General features: G+C 44.4%; 2 protein-coding genes across 3 annotated transcripts in view; both read left to right on the top strand.

Moving 5' to 3' along the window:
• Window positions 1-6,619, top strand: part of USP40 (ubiquitin specific peptidase 40) — a 30,274-nt gene extending 23,655 nt beyond the window's left edge. For both annotated transcript variants that reach the window (XM_074548860.1, XM_074548861.1), the window contains exons 27-32: window positions 862-980; window positions 1,405-1,470; window positions 1,691-1,901; window positions 2,021-2,116; window positions 2,848-2,942; window positions 4,594-6,619. In XM_074548860.1, coding sequence (XP_074404961.1) covers window positions 862-980; window positions 1,405-1,470; window positions 1,691-1,901; window positions 2,021-2,116; window positions 2,848-2,942; window positions 4,594-4,699 — 693 coding nt within the window. In that variant the 3' untranslated portion in view covers window positions 4,700-6,619. The remainder of the gene's footprint in view (window positions 1-861; window positions 981-1,404; window positions 1,471-1,690; window positions 1,902-2,020; window positions 2,117-2,847; window positions 2,943-4,593) is intronic.
• Window positions 6,620-9,917: 3,298 nt separating this feature from the next.
• Window positions 9,918-25,686, top strand: part of TRAF3IP1 (TRAF3 interacting protein 1) — a 32,640-nt gene continuing 16,871 nt past the window's right edge. Inside the window, exons 1-9 of the mRNA XM_074548859.1 lie at window positions 9,918-10,174; window positions 11,656-11,724; window positions 13,041-13,202; window positions 14,517-14,657; window positions 14,802-15,254; window positions 15,900-15,977; window positions 20,312-20,387; window positions 23,442-23,540; window positions 25,235-25,316. Of these exons, the coding sequence (XP_074404960.1) occupies window positions 10,052-10,174; window positions 11,656-11,724; window positions 13,041-13,202; window positions 14,517-14,657; window positions 14,802-15,254; window positions 15,900-15,977; window positions 20,312-20,387; window positions 23,442-23,540; window positions 25,235-25,316 (1,283 nt within the window). The 5' untranslated portion in view covers window positions 9,918-10,051. The remainder of the gene's footprint in view (window positions 10,175-11,655; window positions 11,725-13,040; window positions 13,203-14,516; window positions 14,658-14,801; window positions 15,255-15,899; window positions 15,978-20,311; window positions 20,388-23,441; window positions 23,541-25,234; window positions 25,317-25,686) is intronic.

The raw sequence follows: 25,686 nt of genomic DNA, 5'->3' as shown, positions 1-25,686 counted from the left end.
GCTTTTGTCTTTATTTCAGTGTAAAACCTCTCCATGGGAAGCACACACACGTAGCAAGCACCTCCTAAAAAGCCACTTTGCCATTTCCACATTGTTCCTGTATTAGTTTCTTGCATCCTTTTGGTTTTTAATTTCTGTATGTGGAATCTGATGAATGAAGAATTGCTTTGGGGTGCACAGGTTTGCCAGCCAGGAAGGTCTGGCTCATTTTGTTTGGCCAGAAATCAAAACACCTTTGTATGGTTTTAATACACTAAAAACCAAACCAAGCAAAACACCCCAAAAGAAAAAAAATAAACCCAAAACCCACCCCAAACTCACAAAAATGTAGCACCCAGACCTACAAAAGGCTCTGTGTGGTTTAAGCAGTGATTGATCTAGTTGAACTGCATGGGGAAGGGTCTCTCACCTGATTCTGCTCCATACCAACACTTATTTTTTGGGTGTGACTTCAGTTTTGGCCTCTGCCAGGCTACTGCTATGGAGAACTGTTTGCAGCTTGATCAAGGAGAACTGGCTGAGCATGGGAAGTGCTGTGTCCTTGGGAAGGGCTTAGAGGAGCTCAACACTTGGCTGGAGACTGGGGCAACCACTGCAACAGCCTCATTCCCTCCCAGTTGTTCAAATTCTGGTTAAAAAAAAATAATTGGGTACTTTGGAAATGGAAGTTGAGTTGAGAATTGTTGAGAGGGAGGGAAATCCCAACTCCCTTTGGGGTTGAAAAGTGAGTATTTTGCTCATGGCCACAAGCAACAGCTGGTGTGGAATAAATCTCAATACCTTGCCCTCTTTTTTGGAAGCTAATCCAGTGGTTTTCTGTTTTTCCAGAAAAATTATTGAGCAAGTATTTCTGGTTTTCAGGCTCTGACCTTGCCCTGCTGCCAGGAGCAGGTTGTGCCCCTGCCCTCGTTCCTCAGAGCTTGGACAGTGGACAGCAAAGGCCCCGGGAAGCTCCTGCGGGACAACAAGAGGAGGCTCAGGTGGGTTCCCTGGGGAATGTGCAACAGGCTGGATGTGGGATGGACTGGGGGAGATTCATCAGCTCAGTCTGGGTTGGAAAGAATCTTAAAGATCAGCAGTCCCCTGGGCAGGGACACTTTGCATAGTCCCAGGTTGTTCCCAGCCCCAGTGTCCAAACTGGCCTTGGAGACTTGCAGGGATCTGGGGACAGCCACAGCTGCTCTGGGCACCCTGTGCCAGGGCCTCACTGCCCTCACAGGGAGGAATTTTTCCCAATATCCCAACCATCCCTGTCCCAAGCCCCTCTCCAGCTCTCCTGGAGCCCCTTCAGGCCCTGCAAGGGGCTCTGAGGTGTCCCTGGAGCCTTCTCCTCTCCAGGTGAGCACCCCCAGCTCTCCCAGCCCGGCTCCAGAGCCATGTAGAAAATCTCTGCTCTGTTTTCAGTGACTACAGGCTGGGTGCCAGAGTGGAAATCTGCATAGAGCCCTTGCAAGAAGAAGAGAATTTGGGGTAAGAGCTCAAGTTCTTTCTCTTGTTTCTTACAGCTCTACATTTGAGGGAAGCCTTCACTGAGCAGCTTTTGACTTCAGGGCTCTCAGGATGTGGGAAAACCTTGGAAGTTGTTTATTGTTTTCCACAAACAAAGTGAGGGAGGGCAGGAGTGGGAGGAAAGCTGGGAATTCTGAAAGCATGGCTGACAAGAATTTCCATTCTCTCATCCTGCTGCCAGCCCCCACGAGCTGCTGCTGCGAGTCCAGATGGGAATACCAGGAGAGAGGGACTACTCCAGCTCCCGGGATTTGGTGTGGGATATCTCCAAGGAATGCACAACCTGGGCTCTGAGGCAGAGAGTGGCTTCTCATTATTGTCTCCCTGCAGATAAAATTGAAATAGCCAAATACTTCCCTGAGAGATTTGAGTGGCTGCCAATATCTAGCTGGGTAAGAGCTGGAGTGACAGAATCCAACAGTTGTTGGAAAGGAGTGTTGGTTTGGGCTGCAGTTCCTTAGGGATTGAATTGAAGGAGAATTCCAAACTCTTCTGCTTTGATTTTGTTCAGACACAGCAAATCTCCAAGAGAAAAAGGAGGAAAAAGCAGGCGAGTTTGCAGTCAGCACCTTACCACCTGAAGGATGGAGACATCATTGGGGTGAAGGTAAATTTCCCTGGATTTAGTTGTTGCACGAGGATCAGCTTCAGGCAGTGTCCCCTTTGCTGTGTCTTCATTTCTTCCTGGTTTTCTCTCATCCTGCTGCATTTCTGGGAGTACTGGGATGTGGGTTTGGACACTTCATTCTGCTGATAGGAAATTTCTTGCTCCTTTTCCTTTTTCTCCTGGATCTTTTTTCTTGCCCTCTTTTTTTGACTTTTTTTTTTTTTTTTTTTTAATTCTGAATAAATCCAAGGAAGTGCCCTTTCAAAATCACATTACAGACACAAACTGTTACATATTATGGATTACTGAACTATGACAGTTCTATTTCATGGTGTGAAAAGGAATTACCCAGCATTGAGCTCTCAGCTGGCAATCAGGCTTAGTTAGAAAGAAAGAACATTCTGGCTGGGTTTTAGAGCAGCAGGAGAAAAATGTGATATCCTGTCCTGCTGTTTTAGCCTATTGAAAGAAATCCAACCCTGGAACTGTTCCTGTCCAGGTTGGATGGGGCTTGGAGCACCCTGGGATAATGGAAGGTGTCCCTGCCCATGGCAGAGATATGGGACTGGATCATCCTTAAATCCCTTCCAACACAAACCATTGCAATTCTAATGAGCTTGAAATTAATCAGTGCAAAACTAGTCAAAAGAAACAATCTGGGAATTTATTGTGTCAGCTGGGAAATAGTTTTACCTTCTGACTTTGATCTCTCCAATCCTTTTTTATAACAGAACCTTCTCCTTGATGACACCAAGGACTTCAGCACTGTCAGGGATGACATTGGGAAGGAGAAACAAAGACAGCTGGCTCTGGAAAAGAGGAAAAGGTAAGTGAGCATTTAGTTTCATTTTTCTTTAGAAATATGCCAAGTGTTTGCTGCTTTTCAGAGGGGCTGTGGCTGCCCCATCCTTGGAAGTGCCCACAGCCAGGTTGGGTGGGGTTTGGAGCAATTGAGATAGTGGAAGGTGTCCCTGCCCATGGCAGGGGGTGGCACTGGGTGGTCCTTAAGGTCCCCTGAAATCCAAACCATTCCATGATTCTGTGGTGGTGTTTGCAGGGGCCCCAGGACAAGGGAAGAGATGAGAATCTTGAGTCCATGTTTCATGTATCTCATCCCATATCATATCTCACCTCTCATATCACCTCTCATATATCTCATATATCTCATATATCTCTCATATATCTCTCATATATCTCTCATATATCTCTCATATATCTCTCATATATCTCTCATATATCTCTCATATATCTCTCATATATCTCTCATATATCTCTCATATATCTCTCATATATCTCTCATATATCTCTCATATATCTCTCATATATCTCTCATATATCTCTCATATATCTCTCATATATCTCTCATATATCTCTCATATATCTCTCATATATCTCTCATATATCTCTCATATATCTCTCATATATCTCTCATATATCTCTCATATATCTCTCATATATCTCTCATATATCTCTCATATATCTCTCATATATCTCTCATATATCTCTCATATATCTCTCATATATCTCTCATATATCTCTCATATATCTCTCATATATCTCTCATATATCTCTCATATATCTCTCATATATCTCTCATATATCTCTCATATATCTCTCATATATCTCTCATATATCTCTCATATATCTGTCATATATCTGTCATATATCTGTCATATATCTGTCATATATCTGTCATATATCTGTCATATATCTGTCATATATCTGTCATATATCTGTCATATATCTGTCATATATCTGTCATATATCTGTCATATATCTGTCATATATCTGTCATATATCTGTCATATATCTGTCATGCCTCATGTCATGCCTCATGTCATGCCTCATGTCATGCCTCATGTCATGCCTCATGTCAATATGAAAATTATATGATGTTATATGAAAATGATATATTATAACTATACTAAAAGAATAGAAGAAAGGATTTCCTTAGAAGGCTAGCTAAGAATATAAAGGAATGAATAACAAAAGCTCATGACTCTCAGAGTGCGAGCCAGCTGACTGTGGTTGGCCATTAATTAGAAACAACCAGCATGGACCAATCCCAGATGCACCTGTTGCATTCCACAGCAGCAGATAACCATTGTTTTTCTTTTCCTCTGAGGCTTCTCAGGAGAAAAATCCTGGCAAAGGGATTTTTCAGAAAATATCATGGTGACATGATTCAGCCTAATTGGATAATTTTGGAGGCCAGTGGTAGCTGGGTGCTGTCAGAGCACCCAATTCCACTAATCCTGCAGGGAGCACTTGCAGAATTCAAACTCCTGGCTCTCAGTGTTCCTCACTGAGCCTCGTGGTTTTCCCTCCTGGAGCACACTGTGAGGATGAAAATGAACCCTTGGCTGGCCTGGCCTGGCTCTGGCTGTTTTCACAGCTCCCTGGAGCTCAGAGTAAGGCCAGGCTCACCCTGCTGAGGCCCAGCACTGAGCTTTACCCAGGTTGTTTGTGTTTTGCAGCCGCCAGGAGCGTGCCCAGGATCCGCTGTTCCCCGAGGAGAAGCTCCCCACGAAGCCCCGCAAGCCGGAAGTGGCTCTTTCCATCAACGTGGGCGTTTTCAGATAGCACCAGGAGCTGCTCTGCCCACACCACCCTGTGCTAACCTGGCCTGCAGCTCCAGCAGCAAGAGGGGCTCTCCCAAAGGGTCTTCAAGGATCCCTGAGGCACAAACTGGCTGTAGGATTCAGGATAACGCTGATTTTCTTCTGCTCTCTCTTGGGGAAGTGCTTTAAGGGTCCCTTTCTCAGTGTGGTACTTACTCTCAGGCTGAGTAAATGCACTTTATAGAGGAGGAAAAGGATTAATATATTGTATAACCCCTCAGTGACTCTTTTTTAACCACCCAAAATGCTTTGTTGGGTCAGATCTGACCCTGCTGCACCATCACTACTGAGATCTAATGCAGTCATAATCATCTCTTTTTAGAATTGTTTCCCATCTCTGATCACTGAAGCTGCTGTTGATACCAGAATTTGCTTTTCTCTCTTTATCTCTAAACCTAAGTCTGTAAGAGCTGGAGTCAGCCCTAAGAATGAAGGCAGTGTGGAAATCCCTGAGCAGAGTGCAGGAAATTGGCTTAAAAAGAACAAGTCCAGGATCTGTCAAGATGTAAAACCTGGAGACATCTTTTGATGTGGAACAACAGGGACATAATCTTAGATTTTGAAGTTTCTAGGGCCTGTTTTGTTGCCCATAAACTTCATTTTGCAATTTCTAGGGTATTTTTGTTGTCCCTCAACTTCATTAACAGGCAAAGCGGTTGGAAAAAATGGACAGATCCAATGTTTGAGCTTCAGTGGGTTTTACTGTACTCAGGAAAAAGGCTTGCATTTATTTTCAGTGCTCCTCTTCAGAGGAGTTTCCCTCATTTCCCATCTTTCCAGCTGTTCTGATACTGTTACATTGGAGAACCAGTTTCTCTTGGTGTCCTGAGCTGACTTTGAGCAGCTCACTGAGCTCCAGGTCAAAGGCTCTGAAGTATTAACTCCAAAGTGAGCCTGATTATCCTGAGTTAAATCTGTGGCAATGACAGGACAAAACACAAGTTTGCTTTTGGGGGCTGCAGTAAATATTGGACCTATTTGCTGTATGTAAGAGGAGCTGCCAGTTGAGAAGATTTCTCAAATTTTGGGTAATGTGAGATTTAGATTTTTCATGTACCTTTTATAGGTTAACACTACTCTGGTATTTCAGACAGCAAAAAGATAAAAACTGACACTCTGCTAGCAGCAAAACAAAAGAAGTGAAAAGCACCATGAAACACACAATTATTATTTATTTCTGTGCATATCTTTAGAATTCAGCAGGTGCTCCTGTGCTTTTTGGGGCTGATGCTCTGCAGAAGGAGCTGTTTAATGTCCTCACTGACTTGGATCCTGAAATCTGAGTTTCATGAATACATTTTCTGCCTGTGGAAGGGGCAGTGGAGGTTTTCCCATCTTCATTTGTGTCGCCTTCTTTCCATGTCAGGTGTTCTTGGGAGCCTGGCTTTCCAGCAGGGATCAGAGGTGCTGATTCCAAAGGTTTGTGTTCCCACATGGTTCCAGCCCGTTGGATTTGTTCGCTGTCCCTTCAGTTCCTCTGGTTCCTGCTGGAGAGCTGGGCTGAGCTCAGCCCTCCCCTCTTGAATAACTCTGGCCTCTCCCTGAGAACACCAAGTTTGGAGAAATTGAAATGCAAATTCCAAGTGGGAATTTTGTGCCTTTGTTCAAGTGTAATGTAGCAGCACCTGCACTGAACCAATCTTGGATTATTTCTAGTGTTGGCTCAAAAATGCTTTTTGGTTTTTTTTTCCTTCCTTGAAACTCTTGTGGGCCATTCCACAATGAGAGAGTTCATGGAAAACGGGGCTGGGGAGAGGAAACACCTTTTGAAAACGGAGTCTTGGTGACTCTGTCGGTTCTGATGGTTATTCAGCCTGGAAGAGCTTTCATCTTTATTTTTCAAGTGTTCTTCACAAAATAAAATGTCATTTTTATCTGCCTAGTTGGCTTGTCTGTGGATGTTTCACTGGTTGGGAGTGGCACAAATGGGTTTCTGATGTGAGTATTAATTAGCTTTAATTTTCCAACGTTTCTGGACCAACATTCCCATCTCTGGGGGAGGTTTCCCCATTCCTTGTGGCTGTTGTTATTTCCTGAGCCTCCTGTCTTGGTCCTGGCTCAGGGCTCTGAGTGCAGGAGCAGCTTTGCTTTGTCCCATTATTCCAATCCCTGTGGGGGAAAGCACCAAGGGTGGCAGGGAAAGTTCCTCCATCAGGACACAAATTAAAGCCACTCTGATGCCCTAGACTTATAAAAAGGCTTGGAAAATTTTTTAATTCCAATTTTAATGCATTTTTTGGACTGGTTATTTTGAGCAACAGGTTTTGACTGAAATTAGCAATTGGCTTCTAGAGACTACTAAGCCACTTCCTGGGAAATAATTATTTTTAAGGGGTTTTTTTGTTTGTTTTGGGGGGTTTTGGTGGGGGGTTCTTTATATTTTTTCTCCTTTTTTTCCCCCCTCTTTTTTTTTCCCCTCTTTTTTTTACCCCTCTTTTTTTTTCCCCTCTTTTTTTCTCCTCTTTTTTTCCCACTTTTTTCCCCACTTTTTTCCCCACTTTTTTCCCCACTTTGTCCCCCTCTTTTTCCCCCTCTTTTTCCCCCTCTTTTTCCTCTTTTTTTCCTCTTTTTTCCTCTTTTTTTCCTCTTTTTTCCTCTTTTTTTCCTCCCTTTTTCCTCCCTTTTTCCTCCCTTTTTCCTCCCTTTTTCCTCCCTTTTTCCTCCCTTTTTCCTCCCTTTTTCCTCCCTTTTTCCTCCCTTTTTCCTCCCTCTTTCCTCCCTCTTTCCTCCCTCTTTCCTCCCTTTTTCTCCCTTTTTTCTCCCTTTTTTCTCCCTTTTTTCTCCCTTTTTTCTCCCTTTTTTCTCCCTTTTTTCTCCCTTTTTTCTCCCTTTTTCCTCCCTTTTCCCTCCCTTTTCCCTCCCTTTTTCCCTCCCTTTTCCCCTCCCCTTTCCTCCCTTCCCCCCTTTTCCTCCCCTTTCCTCCCCTTTCCCTCCCTTTCCCTCCCCTTTCCCTCCCCTTTCCCTCCCCTTTCCCTCCCCTTTCCCTCCCCTTTCCCTCCCCTTTCCCTCCCCTTTCCCTCCCCTTTCCCTCCCCTTTCCCTCCCCTTCCTCCCTTTCCCTCCCCTTTCCCTCCCCTTTCCCTCCCCTTTCCTCCCCTTTCCCTCCCCTTTCCCCCTTTCCCTCCCCTTTCCCTCCCCTTTCCCTCCCCTTTCCCTCCCCCCTTTCCTCCCTTTTCCTCCCTTTTTCCTCCCTTTTTCCTCCCTTTTCTCCTTTCTGTTCCATTCCTCTTTTCTTTCCTCTGGCTCAACCCAGCTTGCTCAGACCTTTCTGGGTTTCCAGGTACAGGGAAATCTCCCAGACTTGAGTTGAAAGATTCCTACACTTTTCACAGCATCCTTCCTGACAAGTGTGGTTTACAGCTCATGGCATTTCCAAGAGGTTTAGCAGGGTTAAATTGGATATTGGGGAGAAATCCTTCCCTGTGAGGGTAATGAAGGCCTGGCCCTGGGTTTTGGTTCTTCAGTTAAATGGAGCTGTGCTTCCTCTGCAGGAAAATGAGCTAATGAGGCCAAATTTAAACTCCCCCTCGAGGTTGCTCCTCAGGCATCCTAGATGCTTCCTAGAGAGTCAATGGAAAAACCCAGATAAAGCCCACAACCTCAAAATAAACATCCCTCTTCCCCAGAGCAGCTTCTTCCCAGTGTTCTTGCTTCCTCTGAGACTCGTTCCAATGCCCTGGCATGTGGGAGCTGTCAACACCTCCTGTTCTTCCCAGCATCACCAGCTCCTGAGGCAGAGCCTGTCTGGGAACCTCAGACAGGCTTGGGGGGAAGGTAAAATTCACTTCCTTGGAGCACCTGCTGGAAAATGAGCTGATGGAGCCCAGGTGAAATTACCCATGTGGCATGGAAGTGTCTGCTTCCTTTTTGCTGGAAAAATTTCCTTGCCTGCCCTAAGCCCAGATGGATGTGCTTTGTAATGGCTCTTTTCATTGCCAAATCTGATTCTTCCTTTACAGAAGGGTGTGGGTTGGAATGGAGTGGGTGATCCATGGGCAGGGACACCTTCCACTATCCCAGGCTGCTCCAAGCCCATCCAGCCTGGCCTTGGGCACTGCCAGGGATCCAGGGGCAGCCACAGCTGCTCTGGGAATTCCATCCCAGCACCTCCCAGGGAACAATTCCTCATTCCCAAAATCCCATCCATCCCTGCCCTCTGGCAGTGGGAGCCATTCCCTGTGTCCTGTCCCTCCATGCCTTGTCCCCAGCCCCTCTCCAGCTCTCCTGGAGCCCCTTCAGGGACTCTGAGCTCTCCCTGGAGCCCTCTCCTCTCCAGGTGAGCACCCCCAGCTCTGCCAGCCTGGAGCATCTCCCTTTCCTCTGGAATTGCTCCATGCATTCTGTTTTTCTTGTGTTGGGTCCCATAAAGTCACTGTTTAGTGATGAAACAAAAAAAAACCCCAATTTTCCTGATCCAATTCCCCTCCTGCTGACACACAGAATCTCTTCCCTAACATATTTTATTTACTGCCTGTTGAGCTGGGGGGGGGGGGGGGGGGCACAATTTTGGGGCTACTTTCAGGTATTTTGGGGCTGTTTCCAGTTCTTTGGGGGCTGTTTACAGGGGTTTTGGGGCTGTTTCCAGAGGTTTATGGTCAGTTTCTGGAGGTTTTGGGGCTGTTTCCAGGGTTTTTGGCCTGTTACTGGGGATTTTGGGGCTGTTTGCAAGAGTTTGAGGCTGTTTCTGGGGCTTTGGGTGGTTGTTTCCAGAAATTTTGGGGTTTCTGTGGTCTTTGGGGGTTCCCCTGTTTCCAGGGGTTTGGGGAATGTTTAGGAGGGATTTGGGGCTGTTTCCAGGGATTTTTGGCTGTTTCCAAGGGTTTGGTGGCTGCTTACAGTGGTATTGGGGCTTTTTTCAGGGGTTTGGGGGGGATTTCCAGGAGTTTTGGGGCTGTTTATGGGAGATTTGGGGGCTGTTTTCAGGCTGTTTCCAGAGGGTTTGGGGCTGTTTCCACAGTTTTTGGCACTGTTTTCAGGGGTTTTGATGCTATTTCTGTGGGGTTTTTGGGCTCTTTTTGGGGGGGTTGGGGCTGTTTCTAGGTATTTGAGAGCTGTTCCCAGGGGTTTGGGGGCTGTTTCCCGGGGTTTTTAGGGCAGTTTCCGAGGTTTTTGGGGCGGTTCCTGAGGTTTCCCTCCCCTGAGGGCGGCGCGGGGCGGGCCCGTTGCTATGGCCGCGCTGCCCCCTTAGCAACGGGCCGTGCGCGCGCCGCGCGGGGCACGCCGGGAGCGCCGTGCGGGGCCGGGGGCGGGCGGGCCCCGCCGCGATCCCGGTTCGAGCCCCGGCCCGGCCCGGTTCGAGCCCCGGCCCGGCCGCGATGAACGAGGCGGTGTCGCGGCAAACGCGGGAGACCCTGGGGCAGGTGATCCGCAAGCCGCCGCTCACCGACGCGCTGCTGAGCAAGCCGCCCTTCCGCTACCTGCACGACCTGATCAGTGAGGTGGGTGTGTGGGGCTGAGGCACCCGCGGGCCTCCCCCGGCGTGTGGGGCGTGCCCGGAGCGCTGCGTAAATCACGGGGGTTTGGGGTGGGAAATCACGGGGGTTTGGGGGTTTGGGGTGGGAAATCACGGGGGTTTGGGGTGGGAAATCACGGGGGTTTGGGGTGGGAAATCACGGGGTTTTGGGGTGTTTGGGGTGGGAAATCACGGGGTTTGGGGGAGTTTGGGGTGGGCAATCACGGGGATTTGGGGGTTTGGGGTGGGAAATCACGGGGGTTTGGGGTGGGAAATCACGGGGTTTTGGGGTGTTTGGGGTGGGAAATCACGGGGATTTGGGGGTTTGGGGTGGGAAATCACGGGGGTTTGGGGTAGGAAATCACGGGGTTTTGGGTGTTTGGAGTGGGAAATCACGGGGTTTTGGGTGTTTGGTTTTGGAAATCACGGGGGTTTGGAGTGGGTTTGTGAGGTTTGGGCGCCTGAAGCGGTAGGAAAAGGGTTAGGTGGGGTTTTGGGAATCAGGAGTTGTTCCCTGTGAGGGTGGGCAGGCCCTGGCAAAGGGTGCCCAGAGAAGCTGTGGCTGCCCCTGGAAGTGTCCCAGGATTGGAGCAGCCTGGGATAGTGAAATATCAGAGAATGCCGGAATCGCTGAGGTTGGAAAAGCCCCTTGGGATGTCTGAGTGCAGTCTGTGCCCCATGCCCACCGTGTCACTCACTGAGTGCCACGTCCAGGCCTTCCCTGGGCACTGCCGGGCATGGGGACTGCATTCCATTGCCTGACCCCTCCTTTCCACGAAGGACACTGTGAAAAATGCATGTGTTTTATGATTGGCTTTTTGCAAACATTGAAATGAATATTATATGTGTTGTGTTAGAAAGTAATGCTGCATTAATTCTCTCAAGTAGTGTGTTACGTATAGTTTTAGGTTATAAAAATTGTTAAAATAGAAACTGTGCTATTTAGGATACTTTTTTAAAAGAAAGGACTCGCAGCGAGATAGCAGCCACAGGACACCTGAATCTTTCAGAGAAAAAGAATTTATTGCCCCATTATCAGGAGAAATGGACAACTTCCCACCTCGAAGGTGCTGTCAGAATTCAGAGGAAGAAGTTGACAATGACCAGACAGAATCCTGTGTTTGAATGGAATTTATCCATCATATATGAGGTGTATGAACATGCAACAGGCTGTTGCTTTTAAGGGTTAATCCTCTGTTAACGTGGGTCCTTTTTTGGGCTCGTGCTGCCCAGAAAAAGGCACCTGGACATTCAAAACTCGTTGTTTCTGTTGTCTCATATTGTCCTAATTCAAATTGTCTAAATTATTGTTACTCTAATTGTATTACTATTTTTATAACCATTTTATTACTATTAAACTTTTAAAAATAAGTGATTGGCGATTTTCACAGACACATTTCCTGCTGCCCCACAAGGCTTCTTGAGCTTTAAATGTTCTTGACTTACCCCGTTTCTTCTGTTTTTTAGGTGATCAGAGTGACAGGTTTTCTGAGAGGACTTTACACAGATTTTGAGCTGAAGTCAGATAATGTCAAGGTGGGTATGAGACTTCTTTGTTTATTTAGCTTTCAGGATTTTTTTCAACTTTCCACAAGGTTCTTCTGGTCTTCTCTGTGTTCAGCACCAAGGGGCTGTTGTTGTTTTTGCAAAGAAGTTGTAAAACTTCATTCTGGTGGGTTATATTATACTTTCCATGGGATAAACACCTATAGATTTGTGTGCAACTTTTTGGTTTTAAAAAGTTTTTGCAATCTCTCAAGAGAATCCACGGCCCTAAACTTACTGCTCTCTATATTTGTATGTACAAACACATATATATATATGGTATATAGATATATACATTAAATATCTGTGTTTAATATCCCAGGACTCACCTGTCTAGGATATGCATTCCACAGGAGCTTTATTGCAGTATAAAACTGGCTGATTACTGAAAGAGGAGGTTAATGCTGTTACTGAAAACTCCTTTTCTTAAGTCCAAGGGTGACTTTACTCTCTGTTTGCTGCCTTCCCGTGATTTTTGGCTGAGCTGATGCCAAGTTCCCCAACTCCAAGCCTGATTTGGGAGCTTTGGTTGCTGATTCCTGGCAAACAAAGCAGTTTTTGTGTGTTGCCACTTAGACAGCTGATCCCATGGTGTTTGTTTAACACAGCAACTGAAGTGTGAGCTCTGACTTCCCATCCCTCCAGCCAGTTTTAGTCACTGATTAATACATGTGTTTATTGCTGTGACTGCTCCTACTGCTGTCAGGATAACTACAATTAAGTAAGTTATAACTGAATTGTTGGGGTTTTTTTTTGCTAGTGTCCTTGTTGGCTCAAAAAGCAAATTTCCCAGCAGCTCCTGAGCAGGTCTTTGCTGCATCCACGTGCTGCTACCTCTCTGAGAATTTCTTTCACACATTTCTTTCACAGCCCATGAGTCCATGGGGTTTTCCAGAGCTCAGGCAGAAGAGATCAAAATCTTGGACTGTGGGGAAAAATGTCTCAAAACCTTGAGTTCCTCTTCCCAAAGCTGGTCAGGAGGACAACTCAGCTGATTCCTTGCTGTGATTTCTTTTGGAGTTGTAGAAGATCAGTAGAATAATTTTTATCTGAGTAATCAATAGGAGAGAGCTTATAAGGAAGGCTGAAATCATGAAGATTCCTTAACTGGGAGGACTTCTGTGAAATTTCTCTTGGCTTTACTTTGTTAATTTTGTCTTTTATTTTTTACTTCTGATTTTATGTCATCATTGGAAGACATCGTCTTTATTGAAGGGCGGGTTATTTGTGAAGTATAACTGTGAAGCTAAAACAATCATGATAATAATTGTGGAGACAAAAGTTTCTCTTAATTGCTCTTTTACCAGGATAAGGATTCCAAAATCAACTTCCTTCAGAAGGCCATCGATGCAGTTGTGATGGTGACAGGAGAGCCACTGGCAGTGAGACCAGCACGAGTTGTGGCTGGGCACGAGCCTGAGAAAACCAATGAATTCCTGCAGGCCATTGGGAAGTGCTGCTTGAACAAGGTAGGACAGAATTACACAGATTTCATGCACGCAGGAAACAGGCACAGGAGGAGAGGAACAGCCTGAGGCTGGGCCAGGGCAGGCTCAGGTGGGACAGCAGCAGGAATTTCTGCATGGAAAGCATGCTCAGGGATTGAAGGGGCTGCCCAGGGAAGTTTGGAGTGCCCATCCCTGGAGGTGTCCCAGGAACATTTGGATGTGGCACTCAGAGCTCTGGGCAGCAGTCACAGCTTGGACTCTGTGACCTTGGAGGTCTTGTCCAACCCAAATGATTCTGTGCTTTAATTACCCCTCTGCTGTCATTAATTGCACAGCAGAAACATTCTGAGTAACAGCAGGTAGAGAGTTCATAATCTTCAGCAAGAGTTTGAGCCAGCTTCCCACCCAAATGCATTCTGAATATTAAGGGTTTTATTGTTCACTTTATTTTTTCTCTTCTAATAGCATTTTTTAGATTTGAAGCCTAAAATGAAGCTCCAGAACCTTTAAATTTTTGGGATACAGATGCATTGCTTATAGAACCAGTTGCTCACCAGTTGCTCCCACCCAAATGCATTCTGAATATGAAGGGTTTTATTGTTCACTGTTGTTCACTTTATTTGTTTGTCTTCTAATACCATTTATTAGATTTGAAGCCTAAAATGAAGCTCCAGCACCTTTAAATTTTTGGGATACAGGTGCATTACTTATACAACCAGTTGCTCACCTTTGGCTTTATCTGCTTGGACTCTGTGACCTTGGAGGTCTTGTCCAACCCAAATGATTCTGTGCTTTAATTACCCCTCTGCTGTCATTAATTGCACAGCAGAAACATTTTGTCACCCCTCAGTAACAGCAGGTAGAGAGTTCATGATCTTCAACAAGATTTGAGCCAGCTTCCCACCCAAATGCATTCTGAATATTAAGGGTTTTATTGTTCACTTTATTTGTTTGTCTTCTAATAGCATTTATCAGATTTGAAGCCTAAAATGAAGCTCCAGCACCTTTAAATTTTTGGGATACAGATGCATTGCTTACACAACCAGTTGCTCACCTTTGGTTTTATCTGCTTTCAGTCAAATCTCTTAGTTGTGGAATGAAAGTCATTTTTCAAATCACTGTGCTTTTTTGGATTATGGAAATACAATAATGGAGACATTTCATAACTGTTTGAAAACAACTGCAGGGGCTGTTCTTACACAGAATCATTGCATTTTTTCATGGAATTATGATGTTTTTACACTGAATTGTTCCATTCTTCAAATAATAATTCCTACATTAATTATTTAATGAAACAATTTACTCATTTCAGTGGTGTTTTTCTGTTCCTTGCAGCTGTCCAGTGATGCTGCTGTGAAAAGGGTCTTGGCTGGGGAAAAAGCCGATGCTAAAGGGAAACCTCCATCCTCTAAACCTCGACATAAAGAAAGCAGAGAGCCCAAAGCAGAAGAACAAAAAAGCCATAAGGATAAAGAGGTAGCAGTTGCATTTTTTGGGGGTAGTGGGGTACCATGATGTATTTGTTTGGGGTATTTTTAGCATTTTTGTGTTTGTAGAGTCACTGTGTGATTGAGTTGCCATGTGTTGGAATTTAATTTGTAGTGTTTGCTATCTTTTTAGAGCAGGAGAGACACTGAAATTAAAGAGAGAAGCCCCAGCAGAGACAGAAAACCCAAAGGAGATTTGAAAGAGAGCAGAGAAAGAGAAAAGGAGAGGGATAAACAGAAGAACAATGAAGAGAAGCACAAAGAACCTGAAAGAGACACCTCAAAGGAAGGAGAAAAACAAGAGAGGGAAGGAAGCAAAAGCAGAATGACCAAGCAAGGGAGGGAAACAGAAAAAGCCAAAGGAAAAGGAGACCCAGAGCGAGGAGAGGACCTCAGGCAAGATAAAGGACAGGAAAGAGAGAAAAGACAAGAAGGAGGAAGAGAAAAGGACAGGCTGAAAGGAAGAGACAAAGACAAGGCCAAGGACAAAGAAGGAGAGAAAGACAGAGAGAGAAGAAGAGATCGGGACAGAGAAAAAGATGGGGAGCACCTCAGGGAACATGGCAAGGAGAAAGCAGAGAAAAAGGTAATGGAAGTGTTATTTTGGGGAAGAGCTTTCCCCACGCTGTGGCTGGGACTGTGTTTGCTCCTGTGGCCTTCCTGTTTGTGTTCCATCAGGAAGAGCCCTTGTTCCAAACCCCTGCCATGGGCAGGGACACCTTCCAATGTCCCAGGGTGCTCCCAGCCCTGTCCAGCCTGGCCTTGGGCACTGCCAGGGATCCAGGGGCAGCCACAGCTGCTCTGGGAATTCCATCCCAGCCCCTCCCCACCCTGCCAGGGGACAATTCCTAATTCCAAAATCCCATCCATCCCTGCCCTCTGGCAGTGGGAGCCATTCCCTGTGTGCTGTCCCTCCATCCCTTATCCAAGTCCCTCTCCATCTTTGTTGTTGGCTCCCTTCAGCTGCTGGAGGCTTTCTCAGAGTTGGGACTGAATGGTCTTTAAGGCCCCTTCCAAGCCAAAGCAGTTTAGGATTCCTGGATATTCTAAGGATTATAGGCCCTAAACTGCCCTGGGAGCCACCTCTTCATTGCCTTTCTTTTTGTTACTCTTCTGTTTCCTCTTCCTCTAAATATTTCTCATTCTGCCTTTCTGTTCTCTTGGTAGAAATTCAGGATTGATGGGCACCAAAATGCTTCTCCTGAATCTAAACCAGTTCATTTCTTTCCAGCCCTCAGATTCTGAAGAATCCTTGAATAGAAAACCACAGAGGCCAAGTAAAGACAGCAAGTGCCAGCCAGACACTGAGGTTAGTAAAGGAGGAGGTAGGAATAACCAAAATGTTGTATTTTGATCTGGGAATCTGCTCAAAAAAAAATGTGGGGTTGAAGGGTGGGTAAATGGCAAGTTTTAGGGCTGGGAAATAAATTAAATAGAAGTTTCCCTGGGACTTTTGGTCGTTTATTTGTTAAGAAATTTCTCTGATCTTGGACAAAAAAAAAAGTCTACTCAATTTATTTTATTTTGCAGATTTTATTTCTGTGTATTCATATTTTGGACACTTCTTAGGATCACAGACTGGTTTGGGTTGGGAAGAACCTTAGAGCTCATCTTTTTCAGCCCCCTGCCATGAGTTTTCTTTATTCCTCACAATCTTTCCTGGAAAATTGATAGGGTTTTTGCATTTGTTTTTGAATTTTAGCCAAAGTTACTGTTTTGGAAAGAAAAGGAGTCCAGTGTTGTTTCAGGGTCCATGGTTTGCAGCTGGAGGAGCAGCTCTGCACAGGAGCTGCTGTTTGTGTCACCACTGTGCCTCCATCTGCTGCTTCCTGATGACCTGAGGCAGTTTGGGGAATTATGGAGCCACATGTTTAAAGGGGAGACTTCAGTAAATGAACCTAAAGCTGCACAGGCTGAGGAAAAACCAGGCAGGATCCCAACTCTAGCAGGACTCTCTGGGCCCACTGTCATTATTGTGTCTTCCCCCATGAGATGACAAATTTATGGCTCTTCCTTGACTCCAGTCCAACCAAACTCTTTAAGTTATTGGCACTGGGAGGGAGAGCTTATAAAAGAGTTTTTTTGGGGTTTTTTTTTAAGCCTCCAGCAAATATTCATGGCCAAGTCAAACTTCCTGCAAATTGGGTCTCTAATGGAAATTCTGAGCCTCATCCCAAGCTCTCATCGTGCTCTTGGGCACCACAATAATGCAGTGGGGCAGTAAAGTTTCATTTCCCCTCCTAAGTGCTTTTGGGAGGGATTCCAAGGCTTTGGAATTATTACCTGAGATCCAAAGGAAATTCCTGCCTCTGCCTGCCTGCATAACAGGGGAGGCTGCTCGTTTCTGAGATGCTGAAAACACAAACCTGAGAGCAGAGCAGGACAAATGTCATCATTTTAAAGCTGGGGAAGGGAGAGGTGACAGGACAACATGCCCAGTGAATTTTGGGAGCTGAGAAAGCTGCACAAAGTGATTTAGAGGAAACTCCAGCAGGAAATCATTGGAAATTGCATCTCCTGGACTGGGGTTGATCTTCTGGTCCTCCCAGGAGTTTCCCAGCCTTTATTTCCAGGGATTCACCCCAGTTTAACCACTGTGGTTCCACTTGAGTCACATGGCAGGGAAACAAATGGATTCAAAAGAAGGCAAACTACTTTCTGTGCACATGAAGGATTATGAATCTTATTTTGTGGTCTCTGCTGCAGAATTAACAAATCTTCAGCATCTCTCTTTAGCTTTTTATAAGTATTTTTTCTATAGATAGTTACAGAATGTATCTGTTCATTATAATAGAAGTGAAACAGCTTGAGATAGTACCCAACAAGTCAGCCACTGGTTTTTCCCCCTCAGGATTAATCTCTTTACCTTTTTACTGCATTTACTTTAGAGAACAGATCCATTTAGATTTTTTTATTATTCTACATGTACACCAAAGCTATCACTTAAAGTTTAGTCCCTGACTTTGCTTAATGAGATTTTCTCTATTTATGCAAATCTCAGTTTTTCTTCCTGCTAATTATTGATGCCAGCTTTCAAATCTACTTAAGGCTGACTTTTTTTGTAATTTAAATGTAATTTTTTTTTGTTGCTAAAGAAACTCTTTGTGTTACCCAGTGTGCAGTAGTCATCACATGGGTATCCATAATTTTCTGGAGCTAGAAGAAAGCAGGGATAAGTAGGAATTAAGAGACATTTGGCTGCCACATGGCAATCAGAAGCTGCCTCAAGGCTGGCTCTTGCATCCTGCAGTTTGGGATCAGGGTTGAGTCGTGTTCTGTTCACTCTCAGTCCATCTCAGGGAAAAATCAGATTTAAAATGGCCTTTTGGACCTTATAAATAATGAAGACCATTATTGTTTAGACTTGACAGGAGGTGGGGGAGGTCACAGAGCATCTGGTGCTGGAAGTGGCTGCAGAACAGGTAAATCATTTTCCCCTGAGGCCAAACACCTTGGAAAAGTCTCTTCCATGTTTCCCATGGCAGCTGGAGCTCTTGGCTAAAGCTTTCTGTAATATCCTGTCATTTCTGGCCACTTGCAGAATGGGTTTGCATTTGCCCTGAAAACCCTATTGCTCTGGAAGTGGTCACTTCAGGCAGCCTCTAATTCCTGCCTAGTGAACTTCTGTTCCTCTTGAAACTTAGTTGGGTTATGTAATGAAACTGTGGAATTAAAACAGGACAGCAGAGAGAATCACCTCCTGGAAATCTGCAGGACGTGGCTAAAACATTTCTGTTCTGGAGCTGGGAATGTCCCTCTCTCTTTGGTGTCACTGCACCAGAAATCCATGCTTTAAACTGCTTTAAAAACAGAGATTTTCCTCATCTCTTTGTGTTGGAGCAGTTTTAATTTGCAGGATCTAATACCAATAGAACATCATCTTGTGAGATTTTAGGTGAGGAAAAGAGAATTGATTGATATTTCCCTAACAAATCTTATCAGCACAGCACTCAAACTGGCCTCAGCAAGTGGAGATCTTTCCTTGTATGTGGTTTATTTATATAAAATTATACCTGCACACTTGGTATTGTAGAGATGGAAAGATGCCTCCTGGCACTGTGGATTTAATTAGAAGAAAAGTACTGTGGAGAGTTGGTGGAATGAAATTGCTGTTCACAGACTTAATTCTTATTTATTATTAGAGAGCCATCAGTAGAGCTGATGAATTAGAGGGGGGAATCACAGTGGCTTATTTTGTAATGAGCTCTGAAACACCAGCAGACATTTTCTTCTGTCTGGAAGTGAGATTCAGCCTCTTTAAAGGTTAATAATGAGGACAAAGCAGCAGCCTGGATGGTTTGCAGAAGGCTCTGGATCCTCTCCACGTGGCAACACAATTACTCAGGACTGGGAAGCGTGCATGCATCCATCAAGGATTCTGCTGTAATGTGTTTTTCCACCATGGTGTGAGATGAAGTGCAAGATTTCCCTTTAATGGCTCTGGTGGCTGCTTTTCAAAGTCTTGAAGGGGAATAACCTCTTTTATCTCCCTTTGGAAAGCCCCCCCCAAATCATAAATATTGTGAGATTTTCTGTTTTGGTGTGCTGCCATAGTGAGTAAACGTCAGCTTTCACCCTGCACCTGCTGCCAGGCTGCACATGTGGCTCCACAAAAATTCTCTTTGTAGCCACATAAATAAATGACCAAATCCCCTCTTGCAGCACCTATTGGCAGCCCCCTCCCCACCTGTGCTAATAATGACCTCACCCAGAGAGCTGCTGGGGCTGCACTGTGCCAGATGTGCTCCTGATGGGATAAGAGCTTTCTTTCCCTTCCTTCCATAGTGTTGGCCTTGTGGAGGTTATTATGGAGAATTAAAATTAAGATGAACCACTTCAAGATTGGAATTCTGTCTGGTTTTCCTTAGAACATGCCAGGATTTGTAAAGAGGAAAAACACTTCTGGTGGAAGGATTCCCTGCACAGGCCAGGGGGTGGAAGGGGATGAGTTTTAAGGTCCCTTCTACTCAAACTATTCTTTGATGGCAAAAAAAAATGGCAGAAATTGTGATTTTCAGGTTATCAATGAAGGTTTTTCCCAACCTTCATGATGATCTGCAGGTCTGACAAAAAGTCTTGAATGAAAACTGAAAAAAAGCATATAAGGAAGGAGATCCTGGGAGGTGTTAAACATATTTCAGGATTTGGGATATCAGGCAGGATTTTTATCCAGGGAAGTTTCCATTTAAGTAATGGACTGGGCAAACCTGGTAGCACAAGTTTTTAAATCCTTGCTTCTCTTTTGGAATGAAGTCTCAAAGATTTTGCAGCAGGTTGAAGAGGAGCTGTGTATCTGATGCAGCTGAAACTCAGAGGTGATTGTAGGAATCATCCTCCTTTTTATAACTTTTTTATTCTACAAGGTTGGATACTCTTAGGTCCCATTTGGAAGTTGTTTTTCTATCAAATAAGTTCATGTGAAAGAAAACAGCTGGCATTTATCCAGGAAAAAATATCCACAGGCTGTGAGGGAAATAAACTCAACATAAAAGTGTGGATCAATTCTTGTGTCAATATTTGCTCTGTATAATACTTAGAAAAGCAGCACAAGGAAGTAAATTTCAGATATAATGATATAATATTTAGATCTACTGTTATATAAATTTCTGGCCTTTTATTGTTTTTTGTTTTGTTTTTTTCCAGACTGAAACTCCTGCAAGGATATCAAAGGAGCCTTCAGTAAAAGCATCAAGGCATCCCTCCAAGCCTGCAGGAGAAGGTAACCACAGGGAGGATATTGTTATTTCTATCAGATATGCTGCAGGGTTATTGAGTAGGAAGAGCAGAAATACTGAAATATCCCTGTTTATTATTGCCAGGGTTTGGTTTGTACTCCCAGCCTGCATTTGTGAATCTAAGAGGCAATTCTGCCTGGATTTGGGATATAGGGAGTGAGATTCACTTCAGTTTGCTCTCATTTCCAGTGCACAGTTGCAGACAGAAATTCAGCCTGCTTTTGGTAATTTCTGTGTAATTACTCTCTAAACGAGCTTGTGGACTTGTCTGCAACTATTCCTGACATGTAACATTTGTTAAATGTTTACAGCAGAGCAAAGGGAAGGTTGCAATGGTTTTAATTTGGTTTCCTAGACAGTTGGTCCAGGCTTTCCAAATAAATGATTTCTCTGTGGAGGTGCTTCCTTGCAATTATGATGCTGTGCTTTGTGTTTATTTCATTCAGTTATTATTAAATGGTTCATTCTGTTATCCCCTCACATTTTCCCCAAGTTGTTTTTTCCCTAAGTTGTGTACCTTCCTTTAGAGCTGTCCCTCAAGCTTTTCCCCTCCCTTTGTTTTAGTCCATTCCCTGTCTGTCAGGGTGATCCTGCCCCTCTTTCCTGTCTGTCAGGGTGATCCTGCCCCTCTTTCCCTGTCAGGGTGATCCTGCCCCTCTTTCCTGCCTGTCAGGGTGATCCTGCCCCTCTTTCCCTGTCAGGGTGATCCTGCCCCTCTTTCCTGCCTGTCAGGGTGATCCTGCCCCTCTTTCCTGCCTGTCAGGGTGATCCTGCCCCTCTTTCCCTGTCAGGGTGATCCTGCCCCTCTTTCCCTGCCTGTCAGGGTGATCCTGCCCCTCTTTTCCTGTCTGTCAGGGTGATCCTGCCCCTCTTTTCCTGTCTGTCAGGGTGATCCTGCCCCTCTTTCCTGCCTGTCAGGGTGATCCTGCCCCTCTTTCCCTGTCAGGGTGATCCTGCCCCTCTTTCCCTGTCAGGGTGATCCTGCCCCTCTTTCCCTGTCAGGGTGATCCTGCCCCTCTTTCCTGTCTGTCAGGGTGATCCTGCCCCTCTTTCCCTGCCTGTCAAGGTGATCCTGCCCCTCTTTCCTGCCTGTCAGGCTGATCCTGCCCCTCTTTCCCTGTCAGGGTGATCCTGCCCCTCTTTCCCTGTCAGGGTGATCCTGCCCCTCTTTCCCTGTCAGGGTGATCCTGCCCCTCTTTCCTGCCTGTCAGGGTGACCCTGCCCTTTTTCCTGAATGTTCCCTGCCACTCAACCCCTGATTTTAACACCCACTTGCAAATCCCCTAATCCACGATGCCCCACTGGCCATATTTCCCTCTCCTGCCCCTGCCCGGATTGGTCCCACAGTGTTGGTATAATCCCTTAGCTCCACCCTTGAAATCCCCCTATTGGTTGTTTTCTGTATTCATCCCCTGGTTTGTAGCTGTATTTAAACTCTTGCACCGAGGTGTTTGGGACTTTTCTGCCTTTCCCTCTTCACCTGGAGTGAACTTTCCCTGTGGAACCTCGAGACAAAAGAGCTTCCTCCTTCCTTCTTGTCACACTCCAGTCCCCAGCTGTTCCCCACCCCTGTTGTGGCTACCAGAGTGTTCAGAGCCTGGGTTCTGGTGGGCTTGGGCATTGTGTCACCAATTTTTGTAGTTCAGCCTTTCAATGTTGTGTTTACACACTGACTGGAAGTGGATTATCTTCAGAATGTTCAAAATATTTCACATCAGGAGGAAAGGAGTCTTAGCTTAGCCCTGGCATCCCTTTGTGTAGGAAGGCAAGAGGAAGAGCCTGGAGAAACTCCTGGATAAGGCATAAAAGTGGCTTGTACCCAGAGCTCAGACAGCAGCTGTGGAATTGCAATTTCTGTTTGTATTTCAGTGATTGTGCCCCTGGTATTTAAATCCTAAAGAAGAATAAAACAATAAATCTCTTTAATGTCTCATTTCAGAAGATTCAGTGAGACCTGTGAATTGATGCCTGTTAATAACAGCCACTTCTGGTTAAACATTGGTGCATGAAAATCTTCATGCACTTAATTTTCCAATCTCATTATTAATAATTTATATAAAGAGATCATGTGTTGCTGGATGTCTTCCCAAGTTCCCACTTATTTTTTGGATTTCTGTTTTAGGTTTCCATGTGTCTGAGGCAAAATACTGGAGTTATATCAGTCCTGCTTTCAGGATAATGAATTGCCTTGTTTGGGCACCTTAAATATATTGGAAACCCCCCTGTATGTGTGTTAATTTAGGAGCCTCATTCAAGTTGGTGCTAGAAAATTGAAATTTTTATGTCACATCTCCTGTGCTGTGAACTCTGAGTAATTTGGCAGCTGAAAAACCCCTGTCTGGATTCCATTAAAACTGCAGCCTTATTTTACTACTTAGTGATCCTTAGCTGATCCTATAACTTCTTTTATTTCCCAAAATTTCAATATTCATTTTATATGGCACTAAACTGTAAGGACCAGACACACTGTATTTATGGGATTGTCCCTTTAACACCAGAATCCAGTTTTCCTGATAAGTTTAATACAGGGAATGACTTTAGGGTGAGTATTTTAAAACACTCCTCTTTCCCTGATGCAGCATTCAAATTGTAGTTTATCAGAGCCAGGAATATTTTGGGGCATTACCCCTCTTTCTTTTCTGGCACAGTGAGCTTGCCAGAGGTGAATAATCCAGAGGGCTGGAAAACTTTCTGGAGCTGTGCTGATGCACATTGCACACTGGTGATGATGATCAGAGCTTTCTATTTTATCTTCTGTTAATTGGTAATAAATGAATGTACAACAGGAGGGGATGTCTCTTCTCTGTGGGCAGATAAATTGTAGAGGTTTATACTGAATAGTTCAGCTTTCAGGAATTCAGTCAGCACTCATTTAAAAAGCCTTTGTGCACCTTGAATGTGATTTATTGACACTGAAGAGGGTTTATTAAACTAGGGTAGCCCTCAAAGAAGTCCTAGCAGGTATTTAGCATGGCTTTTTATTTTGATTTTTTTATTGGCTCTTGGGTTTCATTTGACTATAAACTGGTTTGTTACAGGAGCTGTGGACACGAGGAGTGTGGCAGATGGGATTTCAGAGGATGGTGCTGCTGAGCTGCAGGAGAAAATTGAACCAGACCTTGCAGAAAAACAGAAGGGTAGGGAAAGTTAAAGGGTGGCTGCCATGGAAAGCCCAGCTGGAGTGTTTGGGTCAAATCCATGCAGCTGAATGATGTAAGGAGAGTGATTTACACTTCATCCAAGTGCTGCTGTGTGTTTTAATGACAGCTGATTCATGAAAAATGTCCATCCCCTGACAAAGCAATTACTTTGATTTTCCTTCTCCTCTTCTTTTGTTTTCCAAGAGGCAAATGCTGTGCCTGAATCCCTTGGTGACTTGTTCTCTGTAAGAAGGGAATCTTTGCACGTTGCCTTTTTGTGAAACTATTTGGGAGTCTCAGCATTTGCATTTTACAGGATTCCAGAGGAAAATTCCATCCGTTTTCTTTCTTACTCCTCCATTTCCCCCCCAAGCTGGATATTGCTCCCAGGACATGGATGTGCATCCAGCCACAACACACACAGAGCCAGGGAAGCAAAGTGCAGGAAGAGGAGCTGAAATTGCAGCAAAAAGCTGCATTTTTGTTCTCTCCAGCTGCAGATGCTTGAGCTGGTTGGGAGGATGGATCCCATGGATGTGGGAGGTGTTCCCAGCCCACCTTTGGCCTCCAGGGCCTCATGGCTGTGGCAGCCTAATGAAATATGGATGGATGGCCAAGACATTTGTGTGACCTTCCCCAGCTGGGAGAACTTCCATGCAAATTCCCTTTCATCTCTTGGAGCTGTCTTGTCCTTTGGAATGCATCTGGGGTGGAAAAGAAATTTATGGTATAATTGGGATGGATGTAAGAGGAGTACCCCCAGGTTCATTATGGATTTGGATTGGATCCCCTGGTGGTTTAAGAACCAAATATTCAGGATCAGAAGAATAATGAAGGTTGGAAAAGATCTCGAAAATCATCAAGTCCAACCTTTACCATTGAGCTCAACCTTTATTTTATTGAGTGATCTTTTCAGTTTTATTCACCAAGGCACTGTAAACCCCTCATTTTTTAGGTTCAGGACCAAGGTCCAAATCCAAGCCACTCCATGAGCCCAGGATTATAAAACATTGTTTATTAGCTGAAGTAAACTGATTTTCCTGGATCTTTTAGAGCATTATTTCTGTCTGTTTCACTTATATTTTGTTGCAGAGCAACGAGGCTCTGTATCCCAATTTTCCTGGCCCTGGGAGTAGTTCTCAGGTTCTGAATGTAATTCCTGTTGTGTGCTTCATGCCTAACTTGATCAGATTGCAGAATAAGTAGAACTTTTCTAATAAATAATTCTGTTTGTTATTTACAGATTAATTTGCCAGAGACTCAGTAACATTCCAGTGACAAAAGAGTAGCATCAAACATAGTTGAAAACTTTTAACAGGGAAAAAAAGTGCTTTTTAAGAAGTCAAGCTCTTCTCTAATGCTTTTTGCCCTTTTTGTGATGTATTATAGAATTTTTAAACATAATTGGGTTGAGTTTAGATGCTTTGAGTAGACTTTACTCAAGGAGTAGCCACCACCTCAATGAAGAATCCCAGCAGGGGAAGACAAGAGGTTAAGGGAAACAAAAGCATTGAGTGAAATGATGTCATTTTCACAGAGCGGGGAATTACACAATATTAAGATACTTACAAAAATGAAGAATTTTATGTGGTTTTTTTTCAGTGCAATGCCAAGATTCCAAATACTTTCATAAAAAACTGAGGTTTTCCTGGCCCAGCTAAGCCCCACTTTTATGGTGTTTTGTTTAATAGAAAGAGAAATGGAGAACACAGCTCCTGAGAAGCCTGAAAATGGTGAAGCACCTCCTGATGTCCCACCTCGGCCTGCCCAAAGGTGTGTTTCCATCCTTTCTTCCCTTCTCAACCCATAAACTGCTCCATGGAATAAAATTTTTAGTAAAATTTTGGAGTAAAATTTTTAGCAAAATTTTTGAGGAGAACATTGCATTTCCTCTGTGCATTCCATAAGGACAGTGTTATGGATCAGGTGAACTTGCTTTTCAATTTGAATGTTGAATGTTTGAATTTATTTTTTTTTTTTTGCTCAGCAAAGGCTTGTGTTGCTGTGTTATTGCATTTGCAGGCACCCCTGTGGCGGGGAGGAATGATGAATTTGAGTCCATGTTCTCAGAAAGCTAATTTATTACTCTATAATACTATATTATATTAAAGAATACTATACTAAACTATACTGTACTAAAGAC

This window comes from Zonotrichia albicollis, chromosome 10 (genome assembly GCF_047830755.1).
Source record: "Zonotrichia albicollis isolate bZonAlb1 chromosome 10, bZonAlb1.hap1, whole genome shotgun sequence".
Lineage (NCBI taxonomy): Eukaryota > Metazoa > Chordata > Aves > Passeriformes > Passerellidae > Zonotrichia > Zonotrichia albicollis.
This window is presented reverse-complemented; position numbering and strand designations above follow the sequence as displayed.